This window comes from Phoca vitulina, unplaced genomic scaffold, assembly GCF_004348235.1.
Source record: "Phoca vitulina isolate PV1807 unplaced genomic scaffold, GSC_HSeal_1.0 scaffold52, whole genome shotgun sequence".
NCBI classification, from domain to species: domain Eukaryota; kingdom Metazoa; phylum Chordata; class Mammalia; order Carnivora; family Phocidae; genus Phoca; species Phoca vitulina.
The window spans coordinates 8,805,550-8,829,479 of record NW_022589755.1 but is presented as its reverse complement, the minus strand read 5'-3'; the positions used below and the strand labels follow the sequence as shown (position 1 = coordinate 8,829,479).

The 23,930-nt window shown below is 58.4% G+C and overlaps 1 protein-coding gene across 1 annotated transcript; it reads left to right on the top strand.

The window, feature by feature from the left end:
• Nucleotides 1-1,733: 1,733 nt before the first annotated feature.
• Nucleotides 1,734-23,671, top strand: PPP5C (protein phosphatase 5 catalytic subunit). The gene is made up of 13 exons (XM_032388256.1): nucleotides 1,734-1,957; nucleotides 7,968-8,209; nucleotides 14,819-14,966; nucleotides 15,691-15,812; nucleotides 18,148-18,213; nucleotides 18,547-18,645; nucleotides 19,476-19,581; nucleotides 20,362-20,504; nucleotides 20,657-20,744; nucleotides 21,578-21,618; nucleotides 21,709-21,887; nucleotides 22,953-23,034; nucleotides 23,152-23,671. The coding sequence occupies exons 1-13, from the start codon at nucleotides 1,837-1,839 to the stop codon at nucleotides 23,212-23,214; spliced, it is 1,500 nt and encodes a 499-aa protein (XP_032244147.1). The 5' UTR covers nucleotides 1,734-1,836; the 3' UTR covers nucleotides 23,215-23,671.
• The last annotated feature ends 259 nt before the right edge of the window (nucleotides 23,672-23,930 follow it).

Here is a 23,930-nt window from a genome sequence, read left to right as displayed (position 1 = left end):
CCTTGACACGTGTTGCCCCCTTGCCTTAAATGCCTTTCTCCCTTCCTTCTTTTCACTTGGTTATCTCCTACTCACACTTCAGATCTTGGTTCAGATACCCCCTCCTCCAGGAAGTCTTCCCTGCCCGCCCAGCAAGATGAGGTCCTCCTAAGACCTCCTGAGAGCCCCTCCCCTCACAGCTCTAGGTACTCAGTCCCACTCTGGATATTTATAATGGAGTAGATACTAAAAAGTACTTACTCCGTGTCAGGCCCTCTGCCAAACACTTTATTCCTACGATCTTATCAAACTTTCCTCTAATCATCTATAATAGGCACAGTTATCGTCCCCATTTCGCAGAGGACGAAACTGAGATTCAGAGAGGATGATCACTTGCTAAGGTCACACAGCAGGGAAGGACTGAGCTGGATTTGAATCTGGGATTCAAATCCATTACAGCAGCTTTCCCATACACACTCCTAAAAATCTCAAAAATCTAACCCACAAGGTGGGCTATGGAGCGTAGAGACAGTAGAGTAGGACTGAAGAGCACAGAATCAGGTGGGACAAGGTGAAGTCCTGGCTCTGCCGCTCTCATTGTATGACCTTGGGCAAGTTTGTTGACCTCTACATATCTCAGTGCCCTCAGTGGTAAAATGGAGCTGATACTAGTATCTACCTTCTAGGCTGATGGTTGGCTGTGACAGGAGGTGGTGGGATCAGGCTGCCAGGACAAGGAGATAGGGGAATGGGATAGCTCATGCTTCCAAGAGGGGAAGCCACAGCAGGGCCTTAAAGGATTTAGTGCTATAGTTCCACAGGAGTCCCAGCTGAGGGCTTGGAAAGGACGGCCGGCAAGGGGGTACAGTGGGGGGGGGGGGGGGGGGGGTAGCATCTGGAGCTACCGCCTGAGGCTGTACTATTCAGGGTTTCCTAGGTCATTAGAAAGAGTTTAGAAGACCCTGGGGCCTACCATCATTATGCATTCAAGATTTGAGTTTGAATAACTTCATCAAGACTTAGATCCTCTTCAAAAGCCTCAAGTCTCATCTGCATTAAAGCTCTCCATTGAACCCTCTCACAAAAGTAAAAGCTTACAGGGACTAAAATCCACTAATACATTCCATTTTATATCCTTAAAAAAAAAAAAAAAAGAGTTTAGGGTTTTTTTCCTAAGGGCACTGAGGCACCTTGGCAGGCTGGGGACTGGGGGATGAGGATGAAGAAAGGAGATGGTGTAACAAACTTCTGAGCCTTGCTCAGGACTAGGGGATCCAGGGCGCCTACAGTTAACAGCTAGAACCACTGACCTCAAGATTGGAACTTTATTCTCTTGGTTTGAGAAACCACGCATTTTTCAGAGGGGGGGAACTGCCCCTAATTGCTCAAGGTCACACAAATAATTGCCAGGAGGTCTAGTCTCCCGGCTCCGGTTCTGCGCTGGGCCCGGGGCTGCCCTGCAACCACACCCACCCACCCGAGAAGCCGGGGCGGGGAAATCCCACCGTGGAAGCCCTTCTCCCCCTGCCCCCTCCCCCCCAACTTCTGCGGCCTTGGCACACGGGAACTTTGGGAGCGGGGGCCAGGCCAGACCTTCCTCCCCCTCGCCCCGCGCGCCCCCTTTCGCCCTCCCCATTGGCTCGTTCTAAGAAGGGCGCTGTCTAGGGACCCTCTGGTCACCTTGTCCTCCGCGCGCTCTACGGCGAAAGGGCCCTGCGCACGCGCGCGAAGGGCGCCTTCGGGGCCCGCGCTTTACGACACTTGTGCAGCAGCGGCAGCAGCAACTCGGCACTCCTTCGCGACGATTCGGCCGGGTGCCCCTGGCGGCCGTTGCCAGGGTGGGGGTCGCTTTGCGGCATGGCGATGGCGGAGGGCGAGCGGACTGAGTGTGCTGAGCCCCCCCGGGACGAGCCCCCGGCTGATGGCGCTCTGAATCGGGCAGAGGAGCTCAAGACGCAGGCCAACGACTACTTCAAAGGTGAGCCCACCCCGGAGGGGACCCAGGGAGGGTGGAGAGCGGCCCAGGGCAAGGGGTGCCCGGCCCGCGCGGAACCATGGCAACGCGGAGCGGCAGCCTGGGCGCGGGGCAGACACTACCAAGTGACCCGGCGTGGGGAGGCCCAGGATGGCGCTACGAGGGGGCGACCAAAGGGGCTTCTGACAGAAGGGGTAATACCTAGTAGTGGCATTCGGAGCGGGTGCTACTGAGTGGGGAGACTGGGGAGGGCGCTACCAAGTGTGAGGCGGGAGGGGGACGGGAACGAGGGCATATCCATACGTGAGATCCTTGAGAGGTGCTAGTTATGGTGAGACCTGAAGAGGGCGCTGTCAGGTAGCGACGGGGCTGGGGAGTGATGGTGCTACCATATGGGGAGATCTGGGGTGGTGGCACCAGGTGGGGCGTGGGGGGCACTGTCCCAATAGAGTAGGGAATTGTAAGGGTGGGGAATAGATCATTAGGTGGGAGGGCAAGGAGATAGGAGATTTGGGGTTGCAGGAGGAAAAGGGATGCGTGGGAGGCCCTGGGAGTAAAGGTGGGAAATCCCAAGAATAGTATGACATAAGATCTTGGGAAAGAGTAAGATGTGGGGGCACTCATTCATTCACTAATTCAGCATGTTTATTGAGCACCTGCTTTGTGCTAAGGCCTGTGCTAGACTCTGGGGATTTAGCAGTGAATGAGGCAGATGTGGCCCTGCCCTTTTATAGCATGTAATTTAGCAGGAGAATCAGACATTGGGTAAAAACACAAGAAATAATAAAATACTTAGAAGTTGTGAGGAATGCTTTGAAAACAACCCCCACAGGGTGTGAAGTAGAGAACAAGGGCTGGAGGCTACTTTAGAAAGCATGGTCAGGGAAGGCCTTACTGAGGAGAAGGCATTTATGTTGAAAAGAATCTCAAAGGAGTGTTCCAGGTGGGTGCAGCCACATGTACAAAGGCCCTGAGGTAGGAAATGAGAGGCTGGCGTGGCTGAAACTTTAGCGAGTTAGCGGGGAGACTGATACAAGATGAGTTTAGAACAGGGGCCAGACCAGATAGGGTTTTACAAGTCACTGCAAAGCTAGTTTGGATTTTACTCCAAGAGGAGACATTGAGTAGATAGATGGGCCAGTCTGGAGCTCCGAGGAGAATTTGGGCATGGTCATCCTATGAATGGAATAGAACACCTGGGAATGGATGAGGTCATATAGGGAGAGAAGGGGCCAGAACCTTGAGGAATTTTAATGTTTAGAAAAGAAGGAGAAGAGGCTGAGGAGGAGTAGTCAGTGAAGTGGAAAGAAAGTCGGGAAAGGTGTCAGGAAAGATGAGAGAAGAGAGTGCTTCCAGAAGGAGAGGGCTGTGCCTTGGGTCGGGTGCTGCCAGGGTGAGCACTGAGCCTTGACTGTTGGATTTGATTCCACGAATGTTGGTGGTAGCCTTAACAAGAGCAGTTTGCAAGAGCAGTTTCTGGGGAATAATGAAGGTGGTAGTCAGCTAGGTAGTCACTCACCCAAAAGTGAACAGGAAGTGAGGAAGTAGAGACAGCAGATGTTGACAAAGTGGTTTGAGTATTTTGGTCCTAAAAGGGAGTGGAGAAACAGGGAGGGGGAGCTGCTTTTTTTTTTTTTTTTTTTTTTAAAGGGTGGATGAGTCCAAGAGTCTGGTCCGATAGCCAGAATTGATCCTGCAGGAGAGAAGGGAGACTTACAGCAGCAAAGCCGGGAGAAGGGAGCAGGGGAGGAATCTAGAGCCTTTAGCGGCCTTCAGTTGGCCTTTAGTGGGAGCACAAGGGGATTCAGAGTGGGAGCATTTGGTCGGGCTGCAGCCACAAGGAGGTAGGACCTGTGAGGGATGAGGCTGGAGGTGGAGCGTTGGAGGCCTGGTCAGGGAGTGTGGATGTCATCCTCAGGGTGGTGGGGAGGCATGGTAAGATCCCCCAGCTTCCTGGCTGGGATTGGATGCAAAGGCAGAGCTGGAGCCAGGAAGGAGACTAGGATGGTGGACAGGTGAGGGATGGTGGCGTCGCTGACCAGAGACAGAAACCAACTTAAGAAATGTTTCAGAGAGGAAATGAGGGCTGGAGAGAGGGAGGAGGGAATGCCAGGCAGAAAGAACAGGATGGCAAGGGCCTATCCTGGCAAAGGGGAGCAGAGCCTGGCACCGAGGAAGTGAGTGGGGCTGGAGTGTAAGAGGCAAGGGAGGGGTCTGAGCTTTCTGCTGGGGACTCTGGGGAGCCATGGATAGTTCTGAGAAAGGGAAGGACAGTGTCAGGTTTGTGCTTTAGCCAGACCCCTGCAGAGGGGCAGGACTGGAGGCTGGGAGAGCAGGGAGGAGGCTGGGGCAGGAACCTGGGCCGAACAGGATGAAGGCCAGACTGGGGCAGGGCGGGGCTGTAGGGATGGAAGTGGATGAATAAATCTGAGATGTTGGGGAGGCTGACTGCACAGAACATGGCCACTGTCTGGCGTTGAGGGGTTGAAGAGTCAGGAGAAGTGTCCAGGACAAGGCACGGTCTCCAGCTGGCGGATGGCAAGGAAGGTGGGGCTGTCCCTGAAATGGGGCTAGGAAAGAGCAGCAAGTACGAGGGTTGATGCTGAGGCGAGGTCAGAATTCTGGGAAACAGTAAGCCATGGGGAGGGGCCCCCTGCTCCCCAGGACCTGGGCGCTCAGAAGCCCTGAGGCTGGGCAGGCAGCCAGAGGTGCTCGCGTCGAGCTGGCACAGAGGAGAAAGCTCCTCCTGGTCCAGGCCCCTCGCTGTCTGGCAGGCAGTGGCAGGCACAGAGCCCCAGCCTCGGGGGCTGTGGGAATAACAATAAAAAGAATAATTACAGCTCTCCGTAACTGAGCCCCTGTGGTGGCCCAGGTACACCACTTTGCTCAATCTTCCCCCGCGGCACTGGGAGGTAGGTAGGAGCAGCCCTGTTTGTTTTATAGAGGAAGCTGAGGCTCAGAGAAGTGAAACCACTTGCCCAAGGTCAGAGTGTGAGCAGCAGAGCCCGGATGTCCCCCTTCCTCGCCACGTGCTTGGCTCCCATGTTCAGAGTCCTTACCTGGAGCCTGCAGGGGGAAGAGGATAGTCCCCCTGCCAACACGGCTGGATCCCCTCTGTGAGCTCAGAGCCTGGTCCCCGATGTTGCTCTGCTCTCTTCCCCTCTCTTTGGTCCTCATCGTCCCCCCTTCCGTAAAATGGGAGGGGTTGTATTTAACCCCCAAAGAGGCCTCTGGGTCTAAGACTTTGTAGACATGGTTAAGATCTCAGGCTGCCTGGATCCAAATCTTGTTTCTTTCTCCTACATGCTGTGTGACCTCCGGGCAAATGACTTAACCTCTCTGTGCCTTTGTGTCCTCATCTCTAAAGTGGGGACTGTCTCAAGGGTTAGATGCACCCAATTTGTAAAGCAGATAGAACAGGGCCGGGATACGGTGTCGGGTAGATGCATGAAGTGCAGTCTGCTCCCATTTCCTCTGATTCTCCTCTTCTTTTCAGTTAGTCATGTATTCACTTCTTTTGCAAGTATCTGCTGATGGTTTTCTCTGCTGTGGCCACATTCCATATGAAAGTTTATTTAGCCCTCACAGCTCGGCGAGGCAGGGCACGGCCGATAGTGATTCCTGCATTTTCAGATGAGCCAGCGGAGATGCAGGGAGGGAAGGCTGTTTGCCTGAGGCCTCGTGGTCAGCATTCGTAGAGCCAGGTGTCAGGCTCGGAGACACCTGGCTCCCCACCCCAGGCCAAACGGCCACTTGAGTAGCACCTCAGCCGTCGAGAGAGCTGGCCAGCTGGCCTCTGGAACGTGGCCGGGAGGCTGGAGGTAGTCTCGAAGGCACTGCGTTCCAGGGAGGGTCTGTCAGACTTCGGCTCTCTGATTCTGCCCTTGCTTGTTTCTGGGAAGTCCTGGGCCTGCCCTCTGGGGCTCCCAGGCCTGAAGAGACACACTCATCACCTAACGGCGACAAACCCGGAACGGGCAGGGCTGGGATAGGTGAGCCCAGAGGCTGGGGCAGCCCGAAGGAGTGCCTGACCCAGCCTGGGGGTCAAGGAGGGCTTCCCGAAAGAGGGGACATCGGAGCCATTTGACAGATTGCCAGATATTAGGCTGCAGGAGGAATTGTTCTATTGTTCCTGGCCATCTCCCCAGGACCTGACTTCTGCTTTTCCTAGTGTCAGTCTGTCTGCCTCTGTCTTCCTTCCTTCCTTTATTCATTGAAGAACTATTCATGAAGCCTGGAACCCTCTTCTTCCATTTTCTTCACCTGACTCACTCTTGCTCAATCTTTCTCATCCTCCAGGTCTCCCACTATGGCATCCTCTTGGTCTGTCCCTGTGCTGAACACTCTGGGTCATCAGTGTCTGGAGATGTGTGTGTGTGTGTGTGTGTGTGTGTGTATGTCCGTGTGTCCTACTGGACCGTGAGCCCCAGAAGGGCAGGACAGAGGGGGTGCTGTGTCTTCAGACAGGGCAGGGCCCAGAGAAGTAAGACAAACAGGGCCCCAGCCCTCACAGGGCTTAGGTTCAAATTGGGGAAATGGATTATAAGCAAACAAAACAAAGGTTTATCATGGTTTATACAATGGCACTGGAGAAAAGAGGTGGGAATTAGGGCAAGCATTCCCATTTTAGGCCAAGTGCTAGGAGAAGGACTCAAACTCAAGTCCAGAGTGGGTACGTAAGTTGCCGAAAGATACCTGGCAAATAAGAGATGGAGCCAGGGATTGGGCCCAGGCCACCAGCCCTCATGCTAGGCTCCCTCTCAGGGGCCACCTGGCACAGAGAGTAAGAATGGGAGTGTTTGGGTGTCAGCTTGTCCCCCAATTCCTGCCTACCACTTGCCTTGTGACCTCAAGCATGGGCTTTCCCTCGCTGAGTGTCAGGACCCTCATCTGGAAAATGGGGCTAATGCAGCTGTCCTCAGGGGTATTGTGAGGGTTCAGGGAAGGGACTCATGTACCAAGAGCCCCACGTGGGACTTGGCACATCATGGTCCGCCGAATCAGGCAAGCCTCTGCGCCTTAGCCTCCTCCTGTCGAGTGGGCACGTGGGAGGGGTCCAGGCCTGGCTCTGCAGATACAGACCAGGCGTCTGGCCTTGAACAAGACCCCCGTGGCTCATCTGTAAAGTGAGCACCAGACGGTGCCTATGCCAGGGAGATGTGAGGATCCGTGGGTCAAGATATAAAGTGCAGGGCACAGCCGAAGCTCATTTCAGATAAAATGAACCTTTTCCCCGTGGCCAGACGGCACATCCTGCCGCTCTGCACCTAGAACCGCAGCATCCGCACCCCGCTGTGGCTGTGGCCTTTGGGGTCCGTCTTGCCGGCCTCCCCGCCCTCATCCCCTTCCATCTTCCCGCTCGCTCCACCCCAGCCACACCAGCCTCTCACTGGTCCTGGAACACAGGCTTGTGCTGGCAGCACACCCCTCCCCTCCCCGCCCCAGGGCCTTTGCACCTCCTGCTCCTTCTGTTGGAAATGCTTTTCCTCTTGTCCAGTTTGTTGCTTCTTTTGGGTCTCTGCTGCTATGTTCCCTTCTCCCTGAGGCCTAAGTAGATTCCTTCTCCTTTCCCACATCCTATTCTCCTACTGGGCCCCCTCTTTGGGCTTGTTTACTTGCCTTTGGGGGCTGGACAACCAAGGGGCTCAGGACAAACTCACATTTGCTGATTCACAACATCTCAGCTCTGGTACTCGAATATATCTTCTCCAGGCCATGGGACTGCAAGAAGACCCTCCTGAGGTTCTGGAAGGAGTATCGCCCAGGTTGGGGCCTTAAGGGGTGATGGCTGGGTGGGTGTGTGGAAGTGACTTTGAGTCCTGGAGATTTGAACCTGAGGGGACAGTTGGGACAGAGAAGAGGGGACAGGCTGAGTAGACATTTCTGAGCTCAGCTGCGGACCTCGGTGTCCCCATCAGTGCATGGGGAGACTGGGCCAGTACCCAGCCTAGGGCCCGTTCTTACTGGGTGGCAGCAGCCCTGCCTCATGCCGCCTCCTCCTCTGTGTCCACAGCCAAGGACTACGAGAACGCGATCAAGTTCTACAGCCAGGCCATCGAGCTGAACTCCAGCAATGCCATCTACTATGGCAACCGCAGCCTGGCCTACCTGCGCACCGAGTGCTACGGCTACGCGCTGGCTGACGCCACACGGGCCATCGAGATCGACAAGAAGTACATTAAGGGCTACTACCGCCGGGCCGCCAGCAACATGGCCCTGGGCAAGTTCCGGGCCGCCCTGCGTGACTACGAGACGGTGAGCCGGGCCTCGGGGAGTGGGCCGCCTCTGGCCAGATGGGGGGGGCACGGCCTCAGGGTGCGTGGCTGGCGGGGGAGGGAGGGTGTGAAGAGGCGTCTGCCTGTTCATCCACCCCTCACCCATCCGACAGATAAATGCCCGAGAGGTCCCTTGGCCTGGAGCACACTTTGTGGGTTCACATCCCAGCTCTGCCGTCACTTGCTGGGTGAGCCTGGATGGGTTACCTGGCCTCTCTTTGCTGCCTGTTCCACGGCATGAAATGGGGAGAACACCAAGACCTGCCTCTAAGGGTTGCCATGAAGAATCAATGAGTTTCTGTTTTTCAAGCGTTCAGACCAGTGCCTGGCCCGTAACCCGTGCCCTGTAACAACGCACCGTTGGGGTTTTTGTTGCTGTTGGTGACCAAGAGCCACGCAGCCCATCTTCCAGCGGAGCCATAATTTGGGGGAAGGCAAAACGCAAACCCGTGACCTAGAGTAGGCAAACAGATTCATGGCGGACGAGGATATGTGCTTGGAAGAAGGCAGAACAGGGCCATATGCTGTAGAGGGCAGCACATGGGGCACGTGTTGTGATGAGACGAGGGAGGGGACCTAGAGCATGGCAGGTCACCAGTTGCCCCGCTCATCGGCCACTCCCATCCCTATGATTCCCTCTCATGGTCATGATAGGCGTGAGGATGTCAGGGCGTGTGTGTCCCTGCCACGCATGTCCTGTGCCCTCCGTGCAGACTGGCGGAACGAATCGTTGTGGCAGCCCTGTGGGAGGGGGACTGGTGATTAACCCCACTGTGCAGATGGGGAGGCTGAGGCCCAGGGAATCGGGTCACCTGTCTGCCAACACGCGACTGGCAGGTGGCAGACCCGGCACCTGTGTCTCCGGCTTCGGAGAGCCTGACAGGAGGGGTTTTGCTTGTTCTGTTCATTGGGTCGTTGCTTGGCACCAACAGGGGCTCAGTCAGAATGTGTTGCGTTATTCTGCACCCCCCCTCATACACACCCCCGTACTCCCTCCTTTTGTTTCATTCACCACCGGGCCCTGGGCAGCTTCTGTTGTGTGGGGAGGGGCGCCTAGGGGCTTGAGAGCCACGGGCTGCAGTTGGAGGGAGTGGGCTGGCTGCTGGCCTGGGGTGGAGGGTGGGTTTCAGGCAGGTGAAGGCTTGAGCCGAGCCCTGGGCCGGGGGACACGTGTATCAGGGTGGGGGCAGGGGCGTGGAAGGGCGGTAAGGTAGAGCCTGGGGACAGGATGGAGGAGGGAGTGGGGCGACACCCAGGAGGATGGGGGAAGGAACGTGGGACAGAGTCCTTCAGAGCTTCAGGTCCCAGGCCATTCCCCAGCCTAACCTGCACCTTGTTGTCCCCTGGTGTCCTCATCTAGAGAACAGCAACAAGATGAGTGGCCACCTCCTGGGTGGCCGTGGCGTGAGTAGAGGTTATTGGGGCGAAGGGTCCATTAATGAGTAACCCAGGAGGGCCCTCGGGGTTGGACGGGGGCAGGGTTTTTCTGCAGGGCTCCCAGTGCGGGGAGAGGCCTGGAGGAGACAGGGCAGGGCAGAGGACCGACGAGCCTGAGCACAGGTCTGTGGCAGGGTCTTCACCATGCGTGGAGTTGTAGGAAAGTCTTTCCTGGGGTACAGTCCCCTTCTCCTCATGGCTCTGGCCCCTGGTCAAGCAAGGGCCTAATCCCACATACTCCATGAGACTGAGATGGTTGGTTCTAGCCATTGTGTGGACATAATCACATCTGAACATCTTCCCAGGCCTTTTGGATGCCATGGAAGGCTGGTGGCGGGGGTCCACAGCTTTTTGGGAACCAACCTGAGGTGGGGCCACACTCAGCATTTAAATCGTCACAGCCTATTTCCCTGTAGAGGTTTCGCCAGGAGCAGTGGCGAGTCCCCACATGAGCCCGGGATCCTTGCCCGTGTGGGTCCTCCCCAAGCCTTCAGGCTGTCCGCTTCTCCACTCTGACACATTTCATCAGGCTCTGTGAGCACCAGGCAGCTCCCCGTCCAGAGGTCTCTGCCTCCTGCCCCCCTGCCTTCCAGAGGTGCCCTGCGATATGCTAGAGCTTCAGGCCCCCGCTTAGATCGCGGCTTCCATGGAGGCAGAGCCAAGATGTGGCCTTGGATGAACACAGGCCTGAGACTTTCTTTCTCTTTCCTTCCTCAGCCTCAGTGTCCTCATCTGCACGCTCACCACGGGCCTCGCTCTGTTGTGAGCTCTTTACGTGCCTGGGCTCAGTCCATTGTGCGGGCAGGAAGCAGAGGTCTGGAGGGGAAGCCCCTCCTCCAAGGCCTTGGGGAAGAGTTGGGCCTGGAACCCGGAGTCCCGTCCTGTGACTGTTCGTGGGCCATGCAGTCAGTCCAGCGGTTTGACAGCAGCACCTCTGTCTTCCTCAAATAGAATAGAGTAGAAAAAACAGTTCCTTTGGAGGAAGTGTATATATATATTTGTGAAAAAATGTTTCTCGCGTATGTGCATATGGGTGTGTGGTATAAAATGTATCTTTCCTTACCGTGAGTCATGATCCAAAGCCTCAAGGCTACTAATGGCGGAGCTGACGCTGGCAGCAGCCCGGCGCCCAGCCACGGGCCGGCTCCGAGCGCTCTGGCTCTCTGCCCTCGCTGTCCTCATCTGTAGACGGGGGAGACACTAGGGCCTGCCTCAGAGGGCTCCTGTGAGGAATAAACGGGATTAGCACGTGGAGAGTGGGGCCTGCCCCCACTTAGCGCTCGCTGCCCTTCCTTCTGGGGGTGTGGGGGGGAGAGCCCCTGGCCCGTAGGAAGGCTGTGTGCCCCTCCAGGGGCCTCAGCAGGAACGGGTCTCCCTTTTCCGTGGGTCCATGCTGAACCCCGCCCCCCATCCCTCGCACCTCCAAGTTAATCCTTTCAGAGGGACCCTTGCTCCAGGATTCCTTGTCCCTTTTTTGGGTCCTCTTCTCGGAAGACCGCTCCGCCCCTGCCGTGTTCTTTCCTGTTTGTGGTTGGAATGCAGCTGGTCATCTGGGCTCAAGCTGGATCCAGGGGACTCCTTCTACGCTCCCCACCTCGGATTTTGGAGGTTTGGTTTATGATAGGGTTTGCATTTGGGTTTCTTCTTCCAGCATCGTCCAGCCTTGCAGGCCCGTACGGCGTGCGTACCCCTAAGGGATGGCGACCCCGTAGTTCCAGGAGTCGCCGTAGCTGATGTCTCGTACAGCCCGCACCGTGTGCCGGGCCACGGTGACCTTCATGCCCTAGGAACGGGCAGTGTTCACACCAACTCTGCGCCGTGGGGTCTGTCCTGCTCCCTGATTTATAGATGAGGAAACGGAAGCCCAGAGTGTGGGCCTCTCCCTCAAGGTCCCACAGCCAGGAAGTGACAGGCTGGTACCCGAGCCAGGCGCGTGACCACCGGCCGTACGCAGCGGGCAGAGCGCCTCGGCACAGCGCGCTCCCATCGCTCAGCCCGACTCCGACCGTCTCTCCTCTTCTGTTGCGTTTTATAAAAGGAACGTTGAGTATGACTCGCTAAATCAAGTCACTAGAGGGTCTTGCCCTGGAGGATGACAACCTTGGTGTCATGCTTGAGACTGTCCCTGTGCATTGCCTGCCCGAGACCCGGCCCCGCTTCTGCTGCCTGTGTGCCTCGGACGGGCCCCTCCGGGCCACATCTCAGCACATTTAGAGTCAAGTTCGGGCAAACTGTTTGGTGGCCAGATCTGACCCGAACTTACGAGCGGGATACTGTGACTACCAGTGCCGCTCGGACCTGCCGGGGGCGTTACGGTCCCCACGGCATTGCCCGGTTGCCACCCGTAGGCGGCCCCCACGGTGTCATGTAGGGATCGCGAACCCGGCTTACCGTGCGGTCAGGTCGAACACTGTGGTTCTTGCCTGTGAGCGCTCCCGGCTGAATGGCACTTGTCAAAACAGCTTCTCGAGGGCATCGTGGCTTCACACGCGGTTGTGAGAAGTGAAGTGAGACCGTGCTCCTGGTTTCCCCCGTAACCACGTAGACACCACGGTCAGAATCTGGACCGTGATACAACCCACATACCACTTTCTAAAGACAAGTCCAGTGTTGAGTTCTGACTCGCCAGGCCCCTCCAGTCTGGAGGGAATGACCTTCCCTGGGAGCAGTGGCGCCCGGCAGGGCCACTTCCCCTTTCCCAGCCTGTAGTGAGTCGAGGCGGCAGCCACCGGGCCTGGAGTGAGTACTCTCTGGCTGTCGGCCCCTGTGATGGGCCCTCCGCAGGGGTGCTGGCACCCTGCCCTCTTCCTAGGAGCTGAGGGGGGCTCAGGCCGGGGACAGGTGGCAGTGGGCAGGGAGGGGGTGCAGCCCAGCGTGCAAGGTGGAAGGGAGGATCCTAGGCAGGGACAAAACAGAATCCTGGCTTTTTGGGCCTCGGTTTCTCTGCCTCATGTCTCTGGGCCTCAGTTTTTTCATCCATCAAATGGGGATTGTGTTAACACCCGATAGAGCTGCTTGGAGGATAAAGTGAGCCAGTTCAGTGCGGACGACAACATCAGGTACATAGTAAGGGCTCCGAAATTTAGCCGTGTATTGTTACTGCTACTGATCCTCTTTTCCCGGCCTTGTTAGTATTCGTCCGCATTCTCCAACTACCCTGCGAGCTCTCTGAGAACTGGGACCGGCCGGAGGAAATGCGTAGTGGTTCATCCTTCCCCTGGGACGCGTCCATTCCCTCCTGGGGTGCAGCCGCAGCCTCACCCTTGTGGGGCCACCTTCCAGTGGGGAGACACCCACCTCCAGCCGTGTTTAGGGCTGGGCCTGGTGAGCCCCAGGGCTTGTGGGAGCACAGAGGGGTGCTTGACCCCGCCCTGGGGGTGGGGGTGCTCCTGGAGGAGGAGGAGCTAGGAAGGAGCTGGAGGTGGAAGGGAGGTGTCCTGGGCCGGGGGCAGCCTGTGCAAGGTGACGGGAGCTAGCACATGGCACTCGTGGGTTTGCTCTGGCTGGGTTGTGCTGGTCGGACAGAAAGTAGAGGGGTGGGCAGGCCCGCGTGGGCCTGGCCGAGTGGCGGTTTGGACTTGATCCCAGGGTGTGGACTCATACCCTCTCCCTGTTGGGAAGGGCTCCAGGGGATGTCTGGTGCCGCCTCCCGAGCCTCGCACCACACCCACAGCCCAGGTGGAGCTGCCTGGCAGGCTGCCCTAGCCTGAGCCTGCCCAGACAGGGAAGAAGCCATCGCCTGCCACCACCCAGCTCCTTGCCACCCGCTGGGTCTGCGCACCCGTCCCCAGGGTGGATGAGCCCCCGTGATCCTCGGGGGTTAGCAAGTGCCTCCGCACAGGCTCCTGACTCCCCCCGGGGGGGGGGTGGCATCCCCGCACTTGAGGGCCAGCTCTGGCATCTCTCTCCGGGCCCCCGGCACAGGAGCTGTGGACCTACTCCTCGGGCCACCGTGGCGTGGGCACGTCCGGCAGGGTCCGCTCATAGCAATTACAGTTACAGATAAGGAAACTGAGGGGGGTGGCGGGTGACGTCCTTGCTGAAGGTGACACAATAAGGAAGTGGCAGAGCCCTGTCTGCTTCCGAATTGGGAGGGTCAGAGTTTGTAGAAAGCGGGATAGAAGGTGGGGGGTGGTGGGACGGGCTCCTTTTATAGAGAACTTACTGTACCTCCAAGTCCCGGACCTGGTGCTTGTTTGCGTGTGACCGCATCTCAAGCACAACGGCCCATGAAAGGGGCCATGAGGTGCAGCCACCACTTGTGTGGACTTTACTCTTGCCAGCCCGGCGGCGCACGCACGCTGTGTGCAAGTTCGCGCCTGTGATCCTCACGGCCGCCCTCGGAGGCGGAGACCGTTACCTCTTCCCTCCCGCGGAGAGGCTGCCCGGCTGCTCCCGTGACTCGGCTGAGGATCGGTGGAGCTGGGCTTTGAACCCCGGGCGGCCTGCCTCTGCCCACAGTCTCTGCTGCCCTTCAGAGGCGGAGACTGAGGGGGCAGCACTCGGTGCCGGGGCTAGCTGCAGCGGGCGGGGCCCTGGATTCCTTACCTGTGCTTCCCCACGGCCCTGCCAGGTGGAGCCTGCCCTTGTGTCCCCCCACCCGTTTTATAGATGAGAAAATGGAGGCCGGGGGGGTCCAGGTTATCCAGCAGGTCGTTGGTTCTGTTGCGTCTGGGCTGTTCCTTATGACTGTGGACCCGGCCCACCCCTCTCCTCTTCCTCCCACGCCCCTCGGTGTTGACGGTCATGTCAGTAAAGTGAGCCTCAGCCTGCTGGGGTCCCCATGAGGAGCTCCAAGCTGAGCACATGCTCCGAAGCTGGGACACTTATTTTAACGACACAGCTAAGATTTTTGTAAGAAATCCCAGCTGCTTGGGTTAACAGTGTTTACCAAACCTCAGGACAGCCCTGGGTGGGCAGCTCTCCTTGCCCAGTTTCGGGAGGCACAGGCTGCGGCCTGGAGATTGATCACGGTCAGGGTTGCACCGCTAGCGCATGGAGGCCGGTGGTCTGGCTCCAGGTTCGTGGCGCCCAGGGCCAGGCCGAGCGAGCACAGCCACGGCGTCCCCTCTTCTGCCTGCTCCTCTGCCCCAGGCCAGCTGTGCCGGCGCGTTGATGCCTCTTTTCTTCCTTCCTCTGCCTGCCTGCCCAGGTGGTGAAGGTGAAGCCCCACGACAAGGATGCCAAAATGAAGTACCAGGAGTGCAACAAGATCGTGAAGCAGAAAGCCTTTGAGCGGGCCATTGCAGGAGATGAGCACAAGCGCTCCGTGGTGGACTCGCTGGACATCGAGAGCATGAGTGAGTCGGGCCTGGGTGCCCCGCCACACCCAGCCCCGAACATTCCACATCCTTGCACGGGCCCTCTCCATTCCCCACGCACACTGGGGAGTGGTGGCGCGGGTGGCCTCTGGCCCCGGGCTGCTGTCTTTTGCTCCTCTTCCTGCGTTCCTGGGAACTCCACAGTCCCACGCTGGGGCTTGCGTTCCCCAGGTCAGGCCAGGTGGGTGAGCCCCTCCTACCCCCCGCCGGGGTCTAACTCCCTGCCCGCCTCTGTACCGCCCAGCCCACCCTTCCCGGGCCTCCCTGTGGGACTTGTCTAGGTCCTGCAGGCCCTCCGACGATTCAGTTATTCGTTCCACAGCTAATTACCGAGCACCTACTACGTGCCAAACCCTGTTCTAGGCACTGGGGATACAGCTGTGAATAAAACAATCTCTGCCCTCACCAAGCTGATGCCCTGGTAGGGAAAGAGATGATTAACAAGTCAACAAATGAATGAACTGTGTTAAGTGCTATAAAACCAAGTAGGCAGTGGGGAGAGAGGGTGCTGGAAGAGGGGGGCCCACTGGACAGAGAGGAAAGCAGAGCCGGCCCGAACAGAAGGAGCAGGCAGGGAAAGGACCTGGCTGGGGAGTGGGACCTTCTCCCTCCATCTTCCTCTCGCCCTGTGCCCGGGAGCCCGCCCCCCCCACCATGATGGCTGTGGTCACTGACTCGCCCCTGCTCCCCGTTCACACACCAGCCATTGAGGATGAGTACAGCGGTCCCAAGCTCGAGGATGGCAAAGTGACAATCACCTTCATGAAGGAGCTCATGCAGTGGTACAAGGACCAGAAGAAACTGCACCGGAAATGCGCCTACCAGGTAATGCACCTGCCAGGTGCTGCACGGGGACCTGGGGCCTCCGCCACAAAGGGCAGGTCGAGGGGCAGGGCGGCCACGGCGGCCAGCACTGCGGAGCCGGGAGCGTGCCGAGCGCAGTGCAGAGGAAGCCTTTATTTCTGATGCTGCGTTTTCGTTTCTGGCATTTCCATCTAGTTATTTTTATTAATAGTTTTCATCTCCCTGCCCCATATGTTCATGCATGTTGTCTTTTCCACTAGATCTTTTACACATTTATCATAGATATTTTTAAAGTCTCTGGTAATTCCACCATCTGGGTCATCTCTGGGTCTGCTTCTGTTGTCTGTTCTTCGTGTGTCTCATCGTTTTTTATTGTCTGCCAGACATTTTGGGTAGAAGAACAGTAGGGACTGAGCTAAGTAAGAATTGTTCACAGACGACGGCGGCCCTGTCTTCCGTCAGGCCGCTGGTGTGAGGGGCCCTCTCCGAGCGAGCTGCAGTTGCACACAGCTCTTGCTGGAGTTCACTCCTGGCTCGCACTGTTTTCAGACTGGAATCAGGACTCTCCCGTCAGCCCTGGCAGGATCCCAGGGATGTCTTTATGTTGTAAAGTCTCCAGCTTCTGGAACTGTGGGAGCACTCTCTGATTTTCAGCTCCACGGCCAGATTTTTGGGCTGCTGGGGGAGCTCTGTGCTCTCCAGCGTTGCCCCCACTCTTGTGCCTCAGGAGGCTCCCCCCTCACACGCACACCATGCTCACACCTCACTTTCTGTGATGGCGGCGTGAGCAGGTTGGCAGGTGAGAGCAGAAGCGTTCGGTGGCGGGGGCTGCTCCGGGCTCTCCGCGTCACCAGCCCGCACACGGCCCGAGCGCTCTGCTGGCTGCCCTCACTCTGGGCCTCGCGGAGCCTCTTGGCCTCCTGCCCTCCTGCCACGCTGCTGGGAGGCGCCAAGGAAGGGCTTGTTGCTATTACAGTTGATGCATTTAGGTTTCTTTGTGAACACCCTCAGCTCTCAGATGGTTTTCATGAGATTGGTTGGATTTTGTGGGTTTGGGGTTTGTTGTCATTAGGGCAAGAGTGACAGTCTTTTGTAACCTTCTCCATTCTGACCAGAGGTGGACATCTACGTTTTTTTGATACTTTGGGCCCCCCCCCCCAACTTTTTATTTTGAAAATTGTCAAACAGAAACATGGAAAGAACAGTACTGTTCTGATATCCAAGGGCTGATATCCATGCCCCCTTCACCCAGATGCTCCCGTTGTTAACATTTTGACACATTTACCTTAGCTTTCTACACACGTGTGTGCATGCACACTCACTGCGGTCTTTCTTTCCTCATTTCTTGTCCTGAACCGGAAAGAAGTTGCATCGTAACCTGTATCTCCTAAAAGCAGGACGTTGTCCTGCGACCACAGTTCAGGTGTCTCCCCTTAGAAATTAATACTGCCTGGGGCGCCTGGGAGGCTCAGTCGTTAAGCATCTGCCTTCGGCTCAGGTCATGGTCCTGGGGTCCTGGGATCGAGCCCCGCGTCGGCTCAGGTCATGATCCCGGGGTCCTGGGATGGAGCCCCGCGTCGGGCTCCCTGCTCAGCGGGAAGCCTGCTTCTCCCTCTCCGACTCCCGCTGCTTCTGTTCCCTTTCTCGCTGTGTCTCTCTCTGTCAAATAAATAAAATCTTTAAAAAAAAAAAAAATTAATACTGCCTAATGCAAACAGTCCGCAGGCCATCCATAAAATCTGGAAACACTGTCAAATATACACGACAACATCAAAGTCATCTTCAGTGTTTTCTTAGCAAAAACTAGTATTGTCTGCATTTCCAGACAAATACTTTAATTTCCCTCGGTTCTCCCAAAAATGTCCTTTTTAGCTATTTCGTTGGTTTTGTTTTTTATGGGTGTGTGTTTGTTTTTAATCCAGAATCCATTGAAAGAGCAAATGTTGCATTTTTATCTTCTTTCATCTAGAACAGTCTCGTGCCCTTTTGGGGAGACGCTTTCATGACACATGTAGACATGTCCCGGCCAGTTGTGTTAGAAAATGTTCCACATCTGGATTCATCCATGTTTCTTCATGTTGCTGATTATATTAAGGGGAACCCAGAATCTCCGTTTTCACGTGAAATATCCTGATGTTGAAATGCCACAGAGGCCGCTGGGGCCACAGCTTGAGGGCCGCCTGGGGCTCCTGCCAGCGCTCACTCGTCCAGCCTCCCCTGCCCATTCCTCTCCCCTCCCAGCCTCTCCCTCGGCCTCCACGCAGCAGTGTCTCCCGGTTAGCCCAGGCTCCCCAGGGCCCGGGATGGGCGGCAGGCCCTCCCTCCGGCTGCACTCACAGCCTGCCCTGCCTTCCAGATCCTGGTACAGGTCAAAGAGGCCCTCTCCAAGCTGAGCACGCTCGTGGAGACCACGCTCAAAGAGGTGCGCGCCGTGGGGCAGTGTGCGGACGGGCCAGGGGTGGGGGGCTCCCCGGCTGGGGAGGGGCTGTGGAGCTCAGAAACTCACAGACCCCCCTGGCTTGGTCTGCCTTTCCTCCCCCCCGCCCCCCGCCACTCCAAACCTCTCCCCCGATGTCCCTCCCCTCTCCTGGCCTCCTGATCTCTGTCCCACCCTCTTCATTTCTGTGTCCCCTGCCTGTGTCTTTTGCATGCTTCTTCTCGGTCTGCCGTGACCTCTTGCCCCTCCCCTCACCTTTGCCCCCTCCCCACGTCTCTCTCTGGGCCCCTCCCTCTCCGGTGGCCTCTTTTCTTCCAGACAGAGAAGATTACGGTGTGCGGGGACACCCATGGCCAGTTCTATGACCTCCTCAACATATTTGAGCTCAATGGTTTACCCTCAGAGACCAACCCCTATGTATCCTTCCGCAGAAGAGCACACCCTACCTGTGCTGGTCCCCTTCCGGGCTCTGGGAGACGAGCCTCCGCCGGCCGGCAGGGCACGCGCCCGCAAAGGGAGAAGCCGGAGCAGTGGCTCGGGCGCGGGGGTGCGGGTGGAGCGGCCGGCCGGCACCAGATGGGCCAGGGCCCGTCCCCCCATGCCGTGTGACCTGGGCAGGTGGCCCGGTCCCTCTGGGCCCCAGCCCCTCTTCATCTTCAGAGGAAGCTGCTACAAGAGCGCACGTGTAACAGCACCAGGCACGGCCACTTCGAGCTGTGGGACCGTGGCACGACCTCTTCTCTCGGGCCTCAGGTTCCTCGTTTGCACAATGGGCGTCGTAGGGTCTGCTTCATGGGATTGTTGAGAGGGTTGTGAAGAGCCGAGCGGCCCACAGTCAGAGCTGTATAAGTATTTGCTGAGGGTACGACCGTTGCTTGGTAAATGGCCACCGTGTGGGGCCACCAGGCCTGTGCAGTATTGGGGGGGAGGGTCTGTGTTCTGTTTCCCCTGTGGCTTTAGGGCTTGTATTTGGCGGGGGGAGCAAAGCAAGCTGACCACCCCACGTCCCCCTCCACCACCCGTTTCCCTGAGAAACAGGTGAGGTTGGGGACGTCAGTACTGTCCTGCTGAGCCTCGGAGAGGCCCAGCTGCCTGGCCAGAGCCAAACAGCAAGGAGAGAGGGCAGCACAGACCTCCAGCCCTGCTGGCACCCCCACTCCTAGGGAGGGAATGGCAGGAGCTGTGGGACATGGAGAGGCTGAGGAAGAAGGCAGTGCCCGCCCCCCTCGTTTTCCTTAGCAGAGCAGATATTTAATGGCGACTTCGTGGACCGTGGCTCCTTCTCAGTAGAAGTGATCCTCACCCTGTTTGGCTTTAAGCTCCTGTACCCAGATCATTTTCACCTACTTCGAGGTAAGCTGGGCAGCAGCAGGGTCTGGGGTCAGTGTGGCCTTGTGCAGGATGAGCTCGCCAGGGAACGAGGGCTCCCTGGTGTTGGGAGGGGACCTGTCCATGGAGAGATGAGCAGGAGGGAGTGAGGGCAGTGGGCTGGGTTGGGGGCTCCGGGGGGCCTGAGTGCCAGGTTCGTGGCCAGGTTCAGGGGGTTCACGCAGCAGCGCTCGGCACATGGTAGGTGCTTGGGAACCACCTGTTGTGGGCTTCCCTGTATGAGGTGGTGAAGAGCTGGCTGCAGCAGACATGGGGGCCTGGACAGCTTCCTTGTCCCCCCCCAAGCCCCAGGAGCCCTGGGAGGGAAGAATGAGGTTGCGTGGGGGACGCTGGAGGCACAGCCCGGGGCCGGCCCACGTTAGGTGTTCTGTAGTAGGCCCGCTTTTTTGTTAAGACTTGCCCCCTCCTTGGTCCTTCTAGCCTGGAAGGCATGCACCTTCTCCAAACAGGAGCCCAAGGCCCACAGGGGCAAAGGACACAGCCGTGGTCACTCGGGGCTGGACCAGGCCTGCGCCTTGTGGCCTCACACCCAACGTGTGCCCCTCAGACTGTTTTTCCCTCCAGAAAAGGGACTGAGAACAGTGTCTGCACCTCCTTGGGTTTCGCTGAGGGGCCAACCAGCTGATGTGTGAATATTGTTGGCTTGGGGCCGCCGGGCAGTCCTCCCCAGGCCCCTGGACGTGGGCCCCAGGGGGCGCCCAGGCAGGGGGTGCTGAGGCTTCTCTTCATCCTGCTGCTGGCCAGGCAACCACGAGACGGACAACATGAACCAGATCTATGGCTTCGAGGGCGAGGTGAAGGCCAAATACACAGCCCAGATGTACGAGCTCTTCAGCGAGGTGTTCGAGTGGCTCCCGCTGGCCCAGTGTATCAATGGCAAAGTGCTGGTGAGGGCGGCGGCAGGACCGCGGGCCCCTCCGCACCCTCGGGGGGCCGCATGCGGGCACACGTGCTGGGAAGCAAGTCGGAGGGTTGGGGTGTGGCCGGTGCCTCCACCCACACCGCTGTTTCCCCTCTCCCCCCACCCCCTGCACCCCAGATCATGCACGGGGGCTTGTTCAGTGAGGACGGCGTCACCCTGGACGATATCAGGAAGATCGAGCGGAACCGGCAGCCCCCAGATTCAGGTGACCAGGGCGGGCCGGGTGGCAGCCCCTTCCCTCGCGGGGCTGCAGCATCTCCAGCGGAGAGGGGTGGCCCTGCGCCGGGTGGGCTTCGCGCCCTTGGCAAGGACGGCAAGGCTGAGCCTCCGTGTCCTCACCTGTAACTCGGGATGGCGCGCCCCCCTCCCGGGGCCGTGCTGGCGAGGGAGCGTTCGTGTTCACCACGGGGAGCACACATTGATCACTTATTTGTGAGTTTGAGCTGAGCCCGGAGAGTGACGTATCAGGGCTCCTCCTGGAGCCGTGAGCGCAGACGGGAGAGCGCGCACACGTGCGCACACGCACGCACAGCTGTGGGAAGTGTGGCATGGGGCCCGGATCTGGTGGGTGGGTGCCCTCTCTGGGGACACCGCATTAGAACTGATGGGGAAGCAGGCACCTGGCACCCAGAAGAACGTCCTTGGCCAGCAGCACAAGGGGGTCCCACGTCGGGTGAGCTTCACCGGTGGGAGGAACAGCTAGCAGGCCAGCGGTTTGGGGGTGAGCAGGGAAGGGGTGGGTGGGGCCAGACCCTGCAGAGCCTCACACACCTGGGTGAAGAACATGGGCTTGGTTCCTAGGGCAGTGGGAGCCACAGCAGGCTTTGAGCAGCAGAGGGGTGTGATCTGAACTGCACTGTTAAAAGTTCCTCCCATTGTGGGGCCAGAATATGTTGAACGGGTCTAGGGGGGAGGTCACGGAGCTCAGAACCCCACTTCACGGGCCCCTGCTCAGGGATGCCCTGCCCAGCCCCCACCCCAGCTGTGCTCTGGGGTGGGCCAGTCCCTGACGTCCCCTCTCCTCCCCCCCCTCCCCAGGTCCCATGTGCGACCTGCTCTGGTCAGACCCACAGCCGCAGGTCAGTGTGCCCAGGGCTGTGGCCGGCAGGTGTGGGCTGCGGGCAGAGAGGGGTGGGGCGGTCAGCACCCTGAGCTCCCTGTCTTCCCAGAACGGACGCTCGGTCAGCAAGCGGGGCGTGAGCTGCCAGTTTGGCCCTGATGTCACCAAGGCCTTCCTGGAGGAGAACCACCTGGACTACATCATCCGCAGCCACGAAGTCAAGGCTGAGGGCTACGAGGTGGCACACGGCGGCCGCTGTGTCACCGTTTTCTCCGCCCCCAACTACTGGTGGGTGCCGCCTCCCCCACTGGTCTGGGCTTCTCTTTCCCACCCACTGTACTTTGTGCTGTGGATTTTTTTTTTTTTTTAACTTTATGATCAGAAAATGTCAAAGACAGGCAGGCGTAGGTAAAATAGTATAAGGAACGCCCACGTGGCCATCACTCAGGTTCAGCAGTTCCCAACTCCCCGGGCTCTTTTAAAGCAAACCCCAGTCATCCCCTCTTTCATGCGCTGACACCCCCGTACGTGTCTGGAAGAAAGAACTCTGCTTTTCTCTATGCAAGCAGAACACCACTGTCACGCTGTTCAGGTGTCAGAAGAGGTCACCTGAACCCAGCGCTCTCTTTCCTCATGTCTCTCACAAATGTCTTTTCAGTTTGATGTCTTCCAAGTAGGACCCGAACAAGAGCCACACTCTCAGTCTCCTTGTCTTCCTTTTCCCTGTCCCTCCTCCCCTGCCGCTTGCCGGGTTTTGGTTGAAGAAACCAGGCCCCTCGTCCTGCAGTTGCCTGTGCTCTGGATCAGACCGCCCATATCCTCCAGGTGCTGGGCACCACGTTCCTCTGTCCCCCGTGTTTCCGGGTGCTGAGGGGCAGGGTGTGCTCAGGTCAGAGTTCAGGTTTTGGCAAGAGCCCTGCCTCCATGGGGCTGTGTGTGCCCCCGGCCTGTCGGGTCAGGAAGGCCCTCTGCTGGCCCCGCCTGCATGACCCCTGCCCCCGTCCCACCTTCACCCTCCTTCCCCTCCTCCCCCACCCTCCCACCCGAGCCTCCCCGGGGGGGCCCCCTCCTTCCCCCTGGAGTCTTGCCTTTCCGGGTCGACCTCTTTCTCACTTCTGTGTCTCTCTGTCCACCTGTGTCTGTGACTTTCTCCCTCTTCCGGCTCTCAGCTTCTCCGTCCCTCTGTTTCTCTCAGAGTCTCTGATGGGTTCTGTCCGTCTGTCTCACCCTCTTCTCTCGGACTTTCTGCCATCCAGCCTCCTTGGACCTTCCTCTCAAAACCGCCCCCCCAGCCCCTCCTTGTGTTTCCCCCTGCCCCACCCATGACCGGCTCCTCTGCCCCTGTCCCCACAGTGACCAGATGGGGAATAAAGCCTCCTACATCCACCTCCGGGGCTCCGACCTGCGGCCCCAGTTCCACCAGTTCACAGCAGTGGTGAGTCACCTGCGCGGCCCCCTGCTCTCCCTGGCCTGGGCCTGGGGAGGGCTGCTCTCTGCATCTGGTGCTGTGAAGCTGCCCCATTTCTGTCTCCCCTGTGCTCTCGTTCCCCAGCCTCATCCCGACGTCAAGCCCATGGCCTACGCCAGCACGCTGCTGCAGTTAGGGATGATGTGAGGCCCGCGCGTCCCAGGGCCTGCTCCCCATGTGACCCCAGGCCCGGCCCAGGGCAACGTTGGACCCCCTTTTACTTTGTAAAGTTTGTATTTATTCCCCTTTAGGTTTGCAGAGGGGGTGGGGAGCCGACCAGAGGGTCCGCTCCCTGGAGAAAGAGAAAGGAGGAGGTAGAGAGGCTGGGGTTGGGGCACACCCGGGCATTGCGGAGGGAAGCCGCGGGGGGGGGGGGGGGGGGGGGGGGGGCCCCCCCCCCCCCCTTCCCATGGCCCCTCCCCCTGAAGCAATAGGGCCCCGCCATAGGAAGACCCCCCCAGAAGGAGGGTCATCAGGGAGGCCTCACCTGCATCCCCCCCCTCCTTGCGGCCCCGAGACGGGGCGAGGCTGGGGCTCACCCCCTTCCCCAGCTATTTTATGTCTGTAATTAAATATGTTAAAATAAAGTCGTTATTGTAAGTCAGCTGGTCTCAGATGGTGGAGCTGCTGGGATTGGGATGACTACAGCATCCGGAGGGTAGGGGGTCCACAAAGCCCCACACCCCTCCTCTTCCATCTCACGGGGGCTGGACTGGCTTTACCGCCGGGCTCGGAGCTCTGGAGGGAGAAGCCCCAGCAGCCCCAGGGCGCACACCGGGAAACAGGGCGCAGGCTGGGCCGGGGCGGCCGGGCCGGAGCGGAAGCTGGAAAGACTCGTCCTTCCCTCTCACTCAGTGAGTGGC

Excerpts from the sequence above, each read along its gene's own strand:
- PPP5C (XM_032388256.1), top strand. The coding sequence starts at position 1,837 with ATGGCGATGGCGGAGGGCGAGCGGACTGAGTGTGCTGAGCCCCCCCGG. Across the intron at positions 20,745-21,577 it reads CCGGCAGCCCCCAGATTCAG|GTCCCATGTGCGACCTGCTC; the intron begins GTGACCAGGGCG and ends CCCCCTCCCCAG. Across the intron at positions 21,619-21,708 it reads GGTCAGACCCACAGCCGCAG|AACGGACGCTCGGTCAGCAA; the intron begins GTCAGTGTGCCC and ends CTGTCTTCCCAG.